Here is a 12877-nt window from a genome sequence, read left to right as displayed (position 1 = left end):
GAAACTTAACAGAAGACAATAGTTACAGAGAGGGATGGAGGCAAATCATAAGAGACTCTTAAAGACATAGAACAAACTGAGTGTTGATTGGGGTGGCCAGGGGAAAGGGGAAAGTGGGTGACGGCATTGAGGAGGGCACTTGTTGCGATAAGCACTGAGTGTTGTATGTAAGCAATGAATCATGGGAATACACTCCCAAAACCAAGAGCACACTGTATTCGCTGTATGTTAGCCAACTTGACAAAAACTACATTAAAAGAGAGAGAGACCAAGAAACACTGTTAACTCTATAGAACAAACTACCTATTTCCAGAGGGGAACGGGAAGGTTGGTGGGAGGATTGGTGAAATTGTTGATGGATGTGAAGCAGTGCACTTTTCATGATAATCACTGGGTGATGCATGGAATGGCTGAATCACTATATTGCTCATCTGAAACTTGTAGAACACTGTATGTTTAATATACTGGGATTAAAATAAAAACAGAATAAATTAAAACAGAATAAATCTAACTAAAATGTACCATGAAAGTAAATTAATAGAGTTCATATTATATTCTTGGATTGACTGACTATTTAAAAAAATTAAGATTTATTTTTGAGAGTTAGAGAGAAAGAGTTCGAGCAGGGGAAGGACATAGAGAGAGGGAGACACAGAATCTGAAGTAGTCTCCAGGCTCTGAGCTGTCAGAACAGAGCAGGACGTGGGGCTCGAACTCACAAACTGCAAGATCATGACCTAAGTTGAAGTTGGACACTTAACCAACTGAGCCACCCAGGCAACCCATGGATTGATTGATTTTTATTATGTTTGTTTGCTCATTTACAACAGGGGAAATGCCTGCCCTTACCCTGAAATTTACAATGTTTAACCCTATTAAGTCAAACTTAAAGAGTTAGGATTCTGAAAAAAAAAAACAAAACAAAAAAAACAACAACCAAGAATGAAAACAATAAAAAATAAAATAGCACTACAATTTTATATCATTAAGCACCTATCAGAATGTTTAAAATAAAGAGTTGCTATAAAAAATACTGAGAAGGGTGCAGAGTAACCACTACTGATCTGAAAGTAAAATGAGACAATAAAGTTGCACAATGATAAGGTAGTTTCCTTAAAATAGTGAACATGTTTCTATCACACAATATGGTAATTACCTTCTGGACATTTTAACCAGGGGACTGATTGCTTTTGTTCAGAGAAAGTCGGTGCAAGAATATTTATACCAGCTTAACTCATAACAGCCCTAAACTGTAATAAAGCCACATGCTCTTCCATAGATAAATTGTTATAAACCCTAACACGTTTATATTATGAAATACTCAGCAACACAAAGCAACAAACTACTGGTACACACAAAAACTTTGATCAAGGGCTTCATGCTAAGTGAAGCAAAGGACAATTTCAAAAGATTATGTACTCTATGATCCTACTTAATGTTCTTAAAATTAAAAAATATATACAGCTGGTGAATATATTAGTAGATGCCAGAGTTTAGGATGGGTAGGTAATAGACTGCAACTGAATGTTGCAGTTGAAGGGCAAAATGACATGTTTTTGTAGTGTTGGAAATGAGTATATCAATGTCACCATTCTGGTTGTGATGCTTTACTACAGTTTTGTTAAATTGTATCAATCGGTAAAGCATTTCTTTTTTTAAAAAAATTAATGTTTATTTTTGAGAGAGAGAAAGAGAAAGTGAGAGCATGAGAAAGTGGGAGGGGAAGAGGGAGAGTCCTAAGCAGGCTCTGGGCTGTCAGCTCAGAGCCCAATTCCCAGCCTGATCTCATGAACCAAGAGATCATGACCTGAGCTGAAATCAAGAGTTGGACACTTAACCAACTGAAGCACCAAGACGCCCCAATATGGAAAGGGCTTTTTTTATGTGAATCTACAACTGTATGTGAATTTACAAACATCTAAACACTTAAATATATTTTAAAATAGTTGGCTTGATTTACCCAGCATTTGTTTTAAAAAATGCTATTTAAAATTCTTCAAAAACTTACGATCACTTTAGAAGTCCATTAGTTTTAGGTATGAGGTTATCTTTAACAAACATTTGTTTAATGGTTATAACCATGTTTTAAAATTGTTAGAGTATAAACTCATTATTCAGCATTCTTTGAAATTATTTGATTAGCTATAAACTATTAAAAAACTATACTTATGTTTATTGTGCATGGTCTCTTTTTCTTTAAAAATTGAAATGATCAATGACTGCGAAAAATCCTCCCGAAGTTTCCCTGTGCTCTTAGTTTCTTCTTCTGTGTTCTTTGTTTTACATTGTGTACTCTTGGTTCTACCCTCCGACTTTGGTTCCACCGTCTGATATCTTACTTTTTTTTTTTCCTCCAAAGTTAGTATACAGTTGAAAGTGAGTATTTGTTATCACCCTGCTTTCAGCCAGGATCATTTTCATATCTGCCATACTTCCTTCACTTTGTGTCCTATCTGTTTCTCAGCCTCAAGCTGACAGTGTTTCTACTGAATGAAAATTCTCAAAAGTGTTTTTGACCTGGCATAGATTTCATAGACACTCCATTATACAAAATCCAAATTCAAAACTTTTTGACGTACGTTGACATGGCTGAGGTACAAACACTTAGATGTATCAGTGAACATATAGTTTGGTTAAAAATACTTGGGAGCATCTGGGTGGCTCAGTCGGTTAAGCGTCCGACTTTGGCTCAGGTAATGATCTCACAGTTAATGGATTCGAGCCCCGCGTTGGGCTCTGTGCTGACAGCTCAGAGCCGGGAGCCTGTTTCAGATTCTGAGTCTCCCTCTCTCTAACTCTCCCCTGGTCTCTCTCTCTCTCTCACAGAAATAAACATTTAAAAAGTTTAAAAACAGATTTGTAAGAAATATCCCTACATTCTTTTTTTTACATTTTTTAAATTTTTAAAATGTTTTTATTTCTGAAAGAGAGAGAGAGAGAGCAGCGTGAGCAGAGGAGGGTCAGAGAGAGAGAGAGAAGGGGACACAGAATCCGAAGACAGGCCCCAGGCTCTGAAATGTCAGCATATAGCCCGACGCGGGGCTCGAACCCACAAACCGTGAGATCATGACCTGAGCCGAAGTCGGACGCCTAACGACTAAGCCACCCAGGTGCCCTGAAATATCCCTACATTCTTATAACTAAATATTTACACCTTTTGATATTGTCAAGCTTTGGACAAAATATATTACAGACATGAACTCACTTTTATTTCTATGCCATGCTTTGAGCAAGTATATCTGAATTGTAACATCTTTTGGTGTCTATATAACCTGATAATTTTCTTTTTTTTTTAATGTTTTTTTTATTTATTTCTAGGAGATTTAATGTTTTTTTATTTATTTCTAGGAGAGAGAGAGAGAGACAGCATGAGCAGGGGAGGGTCAGAGAGAGAGGGAGTCACAGACTGAAACAAGCTCCAGGCTCTGAGCTGGCTGTCAGCACAGAGCCCGACGCGGGGCTCGAACCCACGAACCGCGAGATCATGACCTAAGCGAAAGTCGGACGCTTAACCGACTAAGCCACCCAGGCGCCCCTAATTTTCTAATTCATCAACTTATGGTTCCTTTTTTAAATTTAAATTTTACTTAGTTAACATGCAGTGCAATATCAGTTTCAGGAGTAGAATTCAGTGATTCATCACCTACCTATAACACTCAGTGCTCATCACAACATGTTCCCTCCACTCATCTAGCCCATCCCCCACTCACTTCCCTCCATCAACCCTCCATTTGTTTTCTATCCCTAAGAGTCTCTTAGTTTGTCTCTCTATCTTCTCTTCCCCATCCTTTCCATGTGTTCATCTATTTTGCTTCTTAAATCCCACATATGAGTGAAATCATATGTTATTTGTCTGTCTACGATTGACTTATTTCCTTTAGCTTACTACATTCTAGCTCCATCTTGGGTAGTTCTATATTTAGTTTCTATTTTAGTTCTATGTTTGCATTCCCACCGACAGGGAAAGAGAGTTCCCCTTTCTTCACATCCTTGCCAACACCTGTTGTTTCTTATTTTATGTGCTGTAAATGTTAGCCATTCTGGCAGATGTGAGGTGGTATTTCATTGTTGTTCATTGGTTTGTTTGTAATTCCCTGATGTTGAGCATCTTTGCATATAGCTGCAAGCCATCTAGATGTCTTCTTTGGAAAAGTGTCTATTCGTGTCTTCTGCCCATTTCTTACCTGTTTTTCTTTCCCATAAATAGTGGATTATATTTTTGTTTATTTTTTATTTATTAAAATATAATTTAGCAAATTAGCTAACATACAATGTATGCAGTGTGGTCTTTGCTTTGGGAGTAGATTCTCATGATTCACCACTTACATCCAACACCCAGTTCTCATTCCAATAAGTGCCCTCCTCAATGCCCATTGCTCATTTTCCCCTCTCACCTGCTCACCCCAATAAATCCTGAGTTTGTTTTCTGTATTTAAGAGTCACTCATAGTTTACCTCTCCCTCTGTTTGAAACTATGTTTCCCCTTCCCTTTCCCCATGGTCTTCTGTTAAGTTCCTCAAACTTTACATATGAATTAAAACATATGATATCTGTTTTTCTCTGACTGAAATTATTTCGCTTAACATTCACGATCCAGTTCCATCCACATTGCTGCAAAAGGCAAGATTGCGTTCTTTCTCATTGCCAAGTAGTATTCCACTGTATATATAAACCACATCTTCTTTATCCATTCATCAGTTGATGGACTTTTGGGCTCTTTCCATAATTTGGCTATTGTTGAAAGTGCTGCTATAAACATTGGGGTACATGTGTCCCTATGCATCAGCATTACTGTATCTTTTGGATAATTTCTTAGTATTGCTATTGCTGGGTCATAAGGTAATTCTGTTTTTAATTTTTTGAGGAAACTCCACACTGTTTTCTAGGTTGGCTGCACCAATTTGCATTCCCACCAACAGTTAAGTGGGTTCCCTTTTCTCCACATCCTTGTCAGCATCTATTGTTTCCTGAGTTGTTAATTTTAGACACTCTGAGCAGTTTGAAGTGGTATCTCAATGTGGTTTTGATTTGTATTTCCCTGATGATGAGCGATGCTGAGCAGTTTTACATGTGTCAGTTAGACATCAGGATGTCTTCTTTGGAAAAGTGTCTAGTCACATATTCTGCCCATTTCTTAAATGGATTGTTTGTTTATTTAGTGTTGAGTTGATAAGTTCTCTATAGAGCAACCCTCAGTCTGTTCTCTATAGTTAAGAGTCTCTTGGGGCTCCTGGGTGGCTCAGTCAGTTGGGCGGCCGACTTCGGCTCAGGTCATGATCTCACAGTTCATGGGTTCAAGCCCTGTGTCGGACTTTGTCCTGACAGCTAGCTCAGGGCCCGGAGTCTGCTTCATATTCTGTGTCTCCCTCTCTCTGACCCTCCCCGGCTCATGCTGTCTCTCTCTCTCTCAGAAATAAATACAAAAATTTTTTAAAAGAGTCTCTTATCATTTACTTCCCTCTCTTTGTTTCCCTTTCCCTATGTTCACCTGCTTTGTTTCTTAAATTCCACATATGAGTGAAATCATGTGGTATTTGTCTTTCTATAACAAATTTCAGTTAGCATAATATCCTCTAGCTCCATCCACATTGCTGCAAATGCTAAGATTCTATTCTTTTGGAAGGTTGAGTAATATTCATTGGCTATTGTTGATAATGTTGCTATAAACTTTGGGGTGCATGTGCCCTTAAAATAAATATTTTTCTATCCTTTGGGTAAATACCTAGTAGTGCAATTGCTGGGTCATAGGGTATTTCTATTTTTAACTTTGTGAGCAAGCTCCATATGGTTTTCCAGAGTGGCTGCACCAGTTTGCACTCCCAACAGCTGTGCAAAAGTTTTCCTCTTTCTCTGCATTCTTGCCAACATCTGTTGTTGCCTGAGTTGTTAATTTTAGCCATTGGCATCTCATTATGGTTTTGATTTGCATTGCCCGGATGATGAGTTATGTTGAACATCATTTCATGTGTCTGTTGGACATGGATGTTTTCTTTGAAGAAATGTGTATTCCTGTCTTCTGCCCATTTCTTCACTGAATTATTTGTTTTTAGCTGTTGAGTTTGGTAAGTTGTTTATAGATTTTGGATACTAACCCTTTATCAAATGTGTCATTTGCCATTATATTCTACAATTCCACAGGCTGTCTCTTTGTTTTTTTGATTGTTTCATTTGCTGTTGAGAAACTTTTTAACCTGATGACGTCCCAACAGTTGCCATGTAGAAAATTCACTAGAGGGGATGAACATTGGGTGTTATATGGAAACTAACTTGACAATAAACTATTTGTAATAAAAAAAAAAGAAAGAAAAAGAAAAATAAAATTCACTAGAAAAGTGTCACTGACCTAAATATAAAATATAAAAACATGATTTTTCTAGAAAATATAATAAAACAAATCATTGTAAATTTAGAGTAGACCAATCCTGATATAAGACTCATATCAAAAACATAAACCCTGCGGCGCCTGGGTAACTCAGTTGGTTAGGCATACAACTTTGGCTCAGGTCATGATATCACCGCTCGTGGTTTAGAGCCCCGCGTCTGGCTTTGTGGCTCTGTGCTGACAGCTCAGAGTCTGGAACCTGCTTCGGATTCTGTGTGTCTTTCTCTGCCCCTCCCCAACTCACACTCTATCTTTCTCTCAAAAATGAATAAATATTTCAAAAATTAAAAAAAAAGAACATAACCCCTGAAAGATAAAAATGATAACATTCACTTCATGACAACTAAAAACCTTTTGCTCCTTAGGACACCTTGTTAAAGAAATGAGTATGAAGTCAAAATTTGAAAAAAATACACACACATGCACATTTCCAAAGTGTACACATACACATTTTCTGTGGAACTACAACAATGTAATAATATGTGAGAGAATAACTCAATTATAAATGTACACCACATGTGAATACTTAAGTTTCATTATAATGGTCAATGAGTAGATGAAAATATTCTATTGTTCGTTATCAGAAAATTTCAAAGTGAGACATAAGATACCCTACACATCCATTAGAGCATCTAAAATTACACAGGGACAATATTAAGAGTTGATGAGTTTGTGTTTCCTTCAAATAAAAGGAAACACGTTTTTTCCAAAGATTTGTACATGATAGCTCAAAGCAGCTTTATTCTTCTTAAACCAAAATAGGAATGAGTATAAATATCTATAACAAGTTAAAATGATTCAATTTTGGTATATTTATCAAAGGAATACAACTCAACACTAAAAAGAAATTGGGTTATGAAACACACAGAACCATAAAATCAATCTATAACTTGTTATGGTGCATGAAATAAACCTAACACCAGAAATATATGCTTTATGATTGTGCATATATGAAAACCTATATAAAAAAAACAAAGCTAATGCATAGTAATAAAAGGAAAGTAGTGATTGCTTGGATCTAAATGAAAAAATTGATCAAGTGAATGAGGCATGAGAAAACTTTGAGTAGATAAGAAGGTTATATTCCTTATCTGTGGTTGCAGTTACATGCATGTGTATATTTGACAGAATATATTGAAATGTACATTTATAATAGGTGTATTTTTTCATACACCAAATATAGTTCCAAAAATGTATTCTAAAATAATCTCCCATTATTTTTTCAAAGAATTATTCTCAGTGAAAACATGATTAATACCTGGGTACAATATTTGGCATTCTTAGATGGCAACATTCAAGTCTCTTCTTGGTTATTTTCACTTACACATTGATAACAAGTGGTTTACAGTTTCATTATTTAATAAATAAATGCTTGATTTCCTTTGCATTTATGCATAAGATGTATTTTTAAATTTTTTTCATATGGGATTACCAATGTTCACAAAGCAACATGATGAATCAAACATACTTTTTGTTGAATAATTTGAAGAAGCTCAAACTTATATAGTTAATCCCCTTATTATAACACATTATATGAATATCATGCAGATTTATTTTATTGAGTTATCTAGATTGTCATTTTCTTATCTTCTGATACAGTGTTTGTCAGATATTCAAACACTTTGCATATATTCACTATGCTCCTGTACATAAAACCTGTGTGAAATGGTTTAACCTTGGAATCTAAAAAATAGGCAGCACTGTTTTTTACACACTTACCTAATGCTTTCTTAGTTTTTTGTAATGAAATCATTCTAAGTCAATGTTAACGTTTATCTTATTTATTTGTATTCTGTAATTTAAAAAAGACTTTTCAATGAAGATCTGGTATGTACTTTGTAGCTAGGGAATACTGTCCTCTGGCCATGCCTATGGTGATTGAAATGTTGAAAGATATAATTCTATATTTATAAGTGAGGGGTGAACACCATGGGCAGTAGCAGCTAATGAAGCCACTTAGAAGGCTATTTCTTCAGTTTCTGTAAAGACTGTAATTTTTCTCATAGTTGCTTTGTTCATTCTTTAGCCCCATCAGGAGAGTCTCTGACCCTCTTCAAAGGAAAATCTTCAGGGAATCTGCAGGGATGTCTCAAGGCAAATTTCCAAACCTCAGTGCTAATTAAATTCTAACACTTCTCACAAGGGTGATTTCAGACCATGCTTTTCTTTTTCTTTTTTTTTTTCCCTCTGCATCCTGGCTACTGGATATACAAAACTGAGGAAAAAATACATACAGGGAGTTTGGTGTTTATAGCATAGATGGTATAAAAGAGCCAATAAAATATCAGGGAAATAAGTTAGCTTATTTCCCTTATGGACAAACAGCTGTAATATATATCTTGCTGAAAAGAAACATTTGAAGAACATTTAACTAATAAAATTCAATTCCTGAAAAATAACCAAACAGAATAAAGGCTGTGAGTACACCTGGGGATAGTATCTGCATTATTTTTCACTTACCTGGAGAGTAGCAGAGTTACTTAAAAGCACTTTTATAATTTTGGATATTTCTGCAATCTTGTACAATATTCTTTCTCAGACACTGATCTGGCATGTAGGATAGGCAACCATAGCTTATAAATTAAAACCACTATGGGGATCCTGGGTAGCTCAGTCTGTTAAGCGTCCTAACTCTTGGTCTTAGCTCAGGTCATGATCTCACTGTTTGTGGTATCAAACCCCATGTCAGATTCTGTACTGACAGCACAGATCCTGCTTGGGATTCTTTTTCTCTCCCCCTGCCCCTTCCCTACTCATTCTCTTTCTCTCTTAAAAAAATAAGCTTATAAACACCATAAGTAAATTTCAATAATTTATACATTACATTTTAAATTTTAACTTATTTTAAGATATATAATGTTATCATAACATACAATTTTGTAAATTATATAAATATTTAAACTTNCAGATTTTGCTCCTACAGATATATATAGAATGTGTAAACTTATTTTTAATGAAGGCAGAATTAAATAACCATGATACCTTTTAGAAAGGGAAAAATGAATTTTTCTTTGGGATTATAGAGATCTCATTCTTTTGTCATAGCTCTATTGATATTCTTTTCAAATACTTCTTCTTTTTCAATTAACACTAGGAGCAAAATATCCATTAAATAATTATTTTATAACAGCAATAAGTGATACTCTGGGCTTTTGGTCTTACATGTATCATGTAAATGTTAACATTTTTCTTATGGAAATAAAGAGTCAAACTCAGAAAAAAATATTTTGTAATAGTAGCACTTCTTTTCTCCAATTGTTTTCTTAAATTATAAATTCTAATACTACTGTTCTTTTTTATTTTGGCAGAAACATTTTAAATAACTATAATGATGAAAACTGTAATGTACACTTAATATTGGTAAGTAGTAATATCTTATATTAAATGTTATTTCACATTAATGATTCTATGGAAACAAACATTATGTTAATTAAAGGATGAAAAAAATCTGACTTTAAAGTTATTTTCTTCGCTTTTCTTAACTTACATAGAAAAATTGATGAATGGAATGATTCTAAATATAAAAAACTAATAAAGTTTATAAACTTTTTAAAAACTAGTTTATAAAAAACTAATAAAGGAATACTTATGAAAAATTATTTCCATATAATTGTTTAACCTTACTCTTTCATTTTCTGGAGATACAATTTACTTGTGTATGATTCTCCAACCAAATCCTAAACGATGGTGTATAACAGGGGTCATAAAGTTAATACATTTATGATCATAAGACAACTGGTATACCTAGTAGTTCCACTATGAGAGTTCCACCCCATCCAGTAGCCCCTGATCTGCATGTTGTAGATCCAACCTTCACCATCATCTAATGCACAATATGTGAAATACTCAGTGAAACAATGCCATGTTCTTCCAACAGCCACATTTGATGTATAAGCTTAGACTATGGTCTTTGTTTTACTTTGAGAAAACTATTTTTTAACTCAGTTTCTTTTCTTGAGAAGTGAATTATTATACTATTTATTTTGGAGAATTATTTTCTAAATCAAGTGAGCTAATTCATGGAAATATTTATAAAAATTCAATGTTTCTTTTAGCGATTAATTTTATTATTATTAAGAGTCCATGATGATCATTAAATGAATCAATACAAAATTATTCCATTCTTGCTCATCGGCCATTTTCTGGACTCGTTGGCTCATTCCAGATCAGAGGCAATGAGACATGGATGGAACAAACCAAACAACAGTGACAGAGTTCATTTTTCTTGGGTTTTCTGGTGTTCTCTCTCTGCGGCTCACCTTGTTTGTGGTATTTCTCACTGTATATCTGCTCTCCCTCATGGGAAACACTCTCATTATTTTCATTGTTCTCACGGATATCACGCTACAAACACCCATGTACATTTTCTTAGGAAATTTGTCATTCTTAGAGATGTGGTACACCACAGCCACGGTGCCTAAGTTGCTGGCCACCTGCCTCACACAGGTTGTTACCATCTCTGTTTCTGGTTGTATAACCCAGTACTACTTCTTTTTCTCCATGGGAGCTACAGAGTGCATCCTGCTGGCAGTGATGGCCTATGACCGGTACTTGGCTATCTGCAGCCCTTTAAGGTATTCACTTCTCATGAGTCTTCAGGTGTGCCTGTGGTTTGCAGCTGGATCATGGATTGGGGGCTTCATTGCCCCTCTGCCACCTACCATACTCCTCTCCCATCTAAACTTTTGCGGCCCCCAGAAGATCGACCATTTCTTTTGTGACTCAGACCCCATTTTTAAACTGTCTTGCTCAGATACATTTTTGGTGGAGGCCTTGGGCTACACATGTACATCTGTTGTGATTCTAAGTTCTTTCCTTCTTACTATGTCTTCCTATGGATACATTGTGGTCACAATAATCAAACTGTCTTCCCAAAAAGCTCAGAAGAAAACTTTCTCCACCTGTGCTTCCCATCTCACTGTGGTCGCCATTTATTATGGCACTATCATCTTTGCTTATGTTCACCCTCCAGCCAAGCACAACTTTACTATTGGTAAAGTGATCTCAGTGTTCTACTGTGTAGTTACCCCTTTGGTAAATCCTCTCATATACACCCTGAGAAACAAAGATGTGAAGAAAGCTTTCAAAAAAGTTCTAGCAAGAAAGAGATTGCTTTTGACCAAAAAGATGCGGAAATTTTGAGAGAATTTCTAAAATAATCAATTTAGAATGTGTTCCCAAATCAGAGTTGCAAACGGTAAGAATTGAAAATTATATATAAAATTATATCACTTAATATGGACATTTTGGGTTGAATGCTACTAAAATAGAATTCTATAATTGCTATGCTTTAATGTCTAAGTGCAATGCGACAGTCAAAGAGATAACTCCAACTTTCTGTTCACAAGACATTCACAATCAGAAAATAGCCTGACTTAAGTCTTTGCGATATTTCAATGGAATGTTTTCATAATTTACACACTAATAGTAACTGCAAAATAATTGTTGTTTTTATTAAATGGCCCAGCGGTATACCATCTGATAAATGCACTATAATAAATGTGTCTGTACCTCAAAATAATTCAATCAATAAACATTAAAAACATATGATGAGTCAGGCACTAAACGTAATTGGGGTTGATATAATTGTGAATATAAATTGAAATAAATACTTCATTCAGGAAACATTAGGTAAGTATTTTTTCCTGGGTAGTAGAAATAGTAAAAAAGTATTATATTAAATTCTTTCTTGATAATACAACTGGATTTTAAAATCCAGAGGCCCAGAGGTTGGGGAGTGCCTGGGTGGCCCAGCTGGTTAAGTGACCAACTTCTGGCTCAGGTCATGATCTCATGGCTCATAAGTTGAAGCACTGCATCAGGCCTTGTGCTGACAACTCAGAGCCTGGAGCCTACTTAGGATTCCGTCTCTCTCTCTCCCTCTCTCTCTCTGCCCCTCCCTTGCTCATGCTCTGTCTCTCTTTTCCTCTGAAATAAAATAAAATATTAAAAATACTATTAAAAATAAATAAAACAGATCAAAGGAGAAAAACATATGGACTTTATTAAGTATTCTTATGTGCATATATAGGAGTGTTTAAACAGAAAATGAAGACCCAAAGTAGTTGTTATGCCCAAAAGCTTATATATTGTTTTAAGGAAAGAATAATAACTTATGGGGATGTGCCAAGAACAAGGACTTGGGGCCAAGATTACCAAATTGTGGGTGAGTGCCCACCAAGCCTATGGGAGGAACTAAAGAAAGATTAGTGTTATTTTAGTGGCTTTGAGGTACAAGTCTATTTCTACTTTAACACCTAAACTGCAATAAGTGTTCTTGGGACTGAGAGGACATTTTTCTCATGTGAAATATTATGATCTGCTTTTAGAAAGAAATGGAAGGTCAGGGAGTCCTTCCAGCATCTTCTGTTTCTCAAGTACCTTCAACTCAGAATGATCAAAATGACAAAATGGCATTTTGAGGGGTCACATATTCTGAACCTCTCAAAAGTGAAAATATATTTCCTTATCCCATTAATGATAGTAATCATCCTC

The 12877-nt window shown here is 35.4% G+C and overlaps 1 protein-coding gene across 1 annotated transcript; it reads left to right on the top strand.

The window, feature by feature from the left end:
- The first annotated feature begins 10564 nt into the window (after positions 1–10564).
- On the top strand, positions 10565–11524 carry LOC144241480 (olfactory receptor 6F1-like). The gene has a single exon (XM_077776060.1). It carries the CDS (start codon positions 10565–10567, stop codon positions 11522–11524), a length of 960 nt encoding a protein of 319 aa, XP_077632186.1.
- The last annotated feature ends 1353 nt before the right edge of the window (positions 11525–12877 follow it).

The sequence above is a fragment of the Crocuta crocuta genome, unplaced genomic scaffold, assembly GCF_008692635.1.
Source record: "Crocuta crocuta isolate KB4526 unplaced genomic scaffold, BGI_CrCroc_1.0 scaffold441, whole genome shotgun sequence".
Classification (NCBI taxonomy): Eukaryota; Metazoa; Chordata; class Mammalia; order Carnivora; family Hyaenidae; genus Crocuta; species Crocuta crocuta.
The sequence above is the reverse complement of the archived record's forward strand: the minus strand, read 5'-3'. Positions and strand labels throughout refer to the sequence as shown.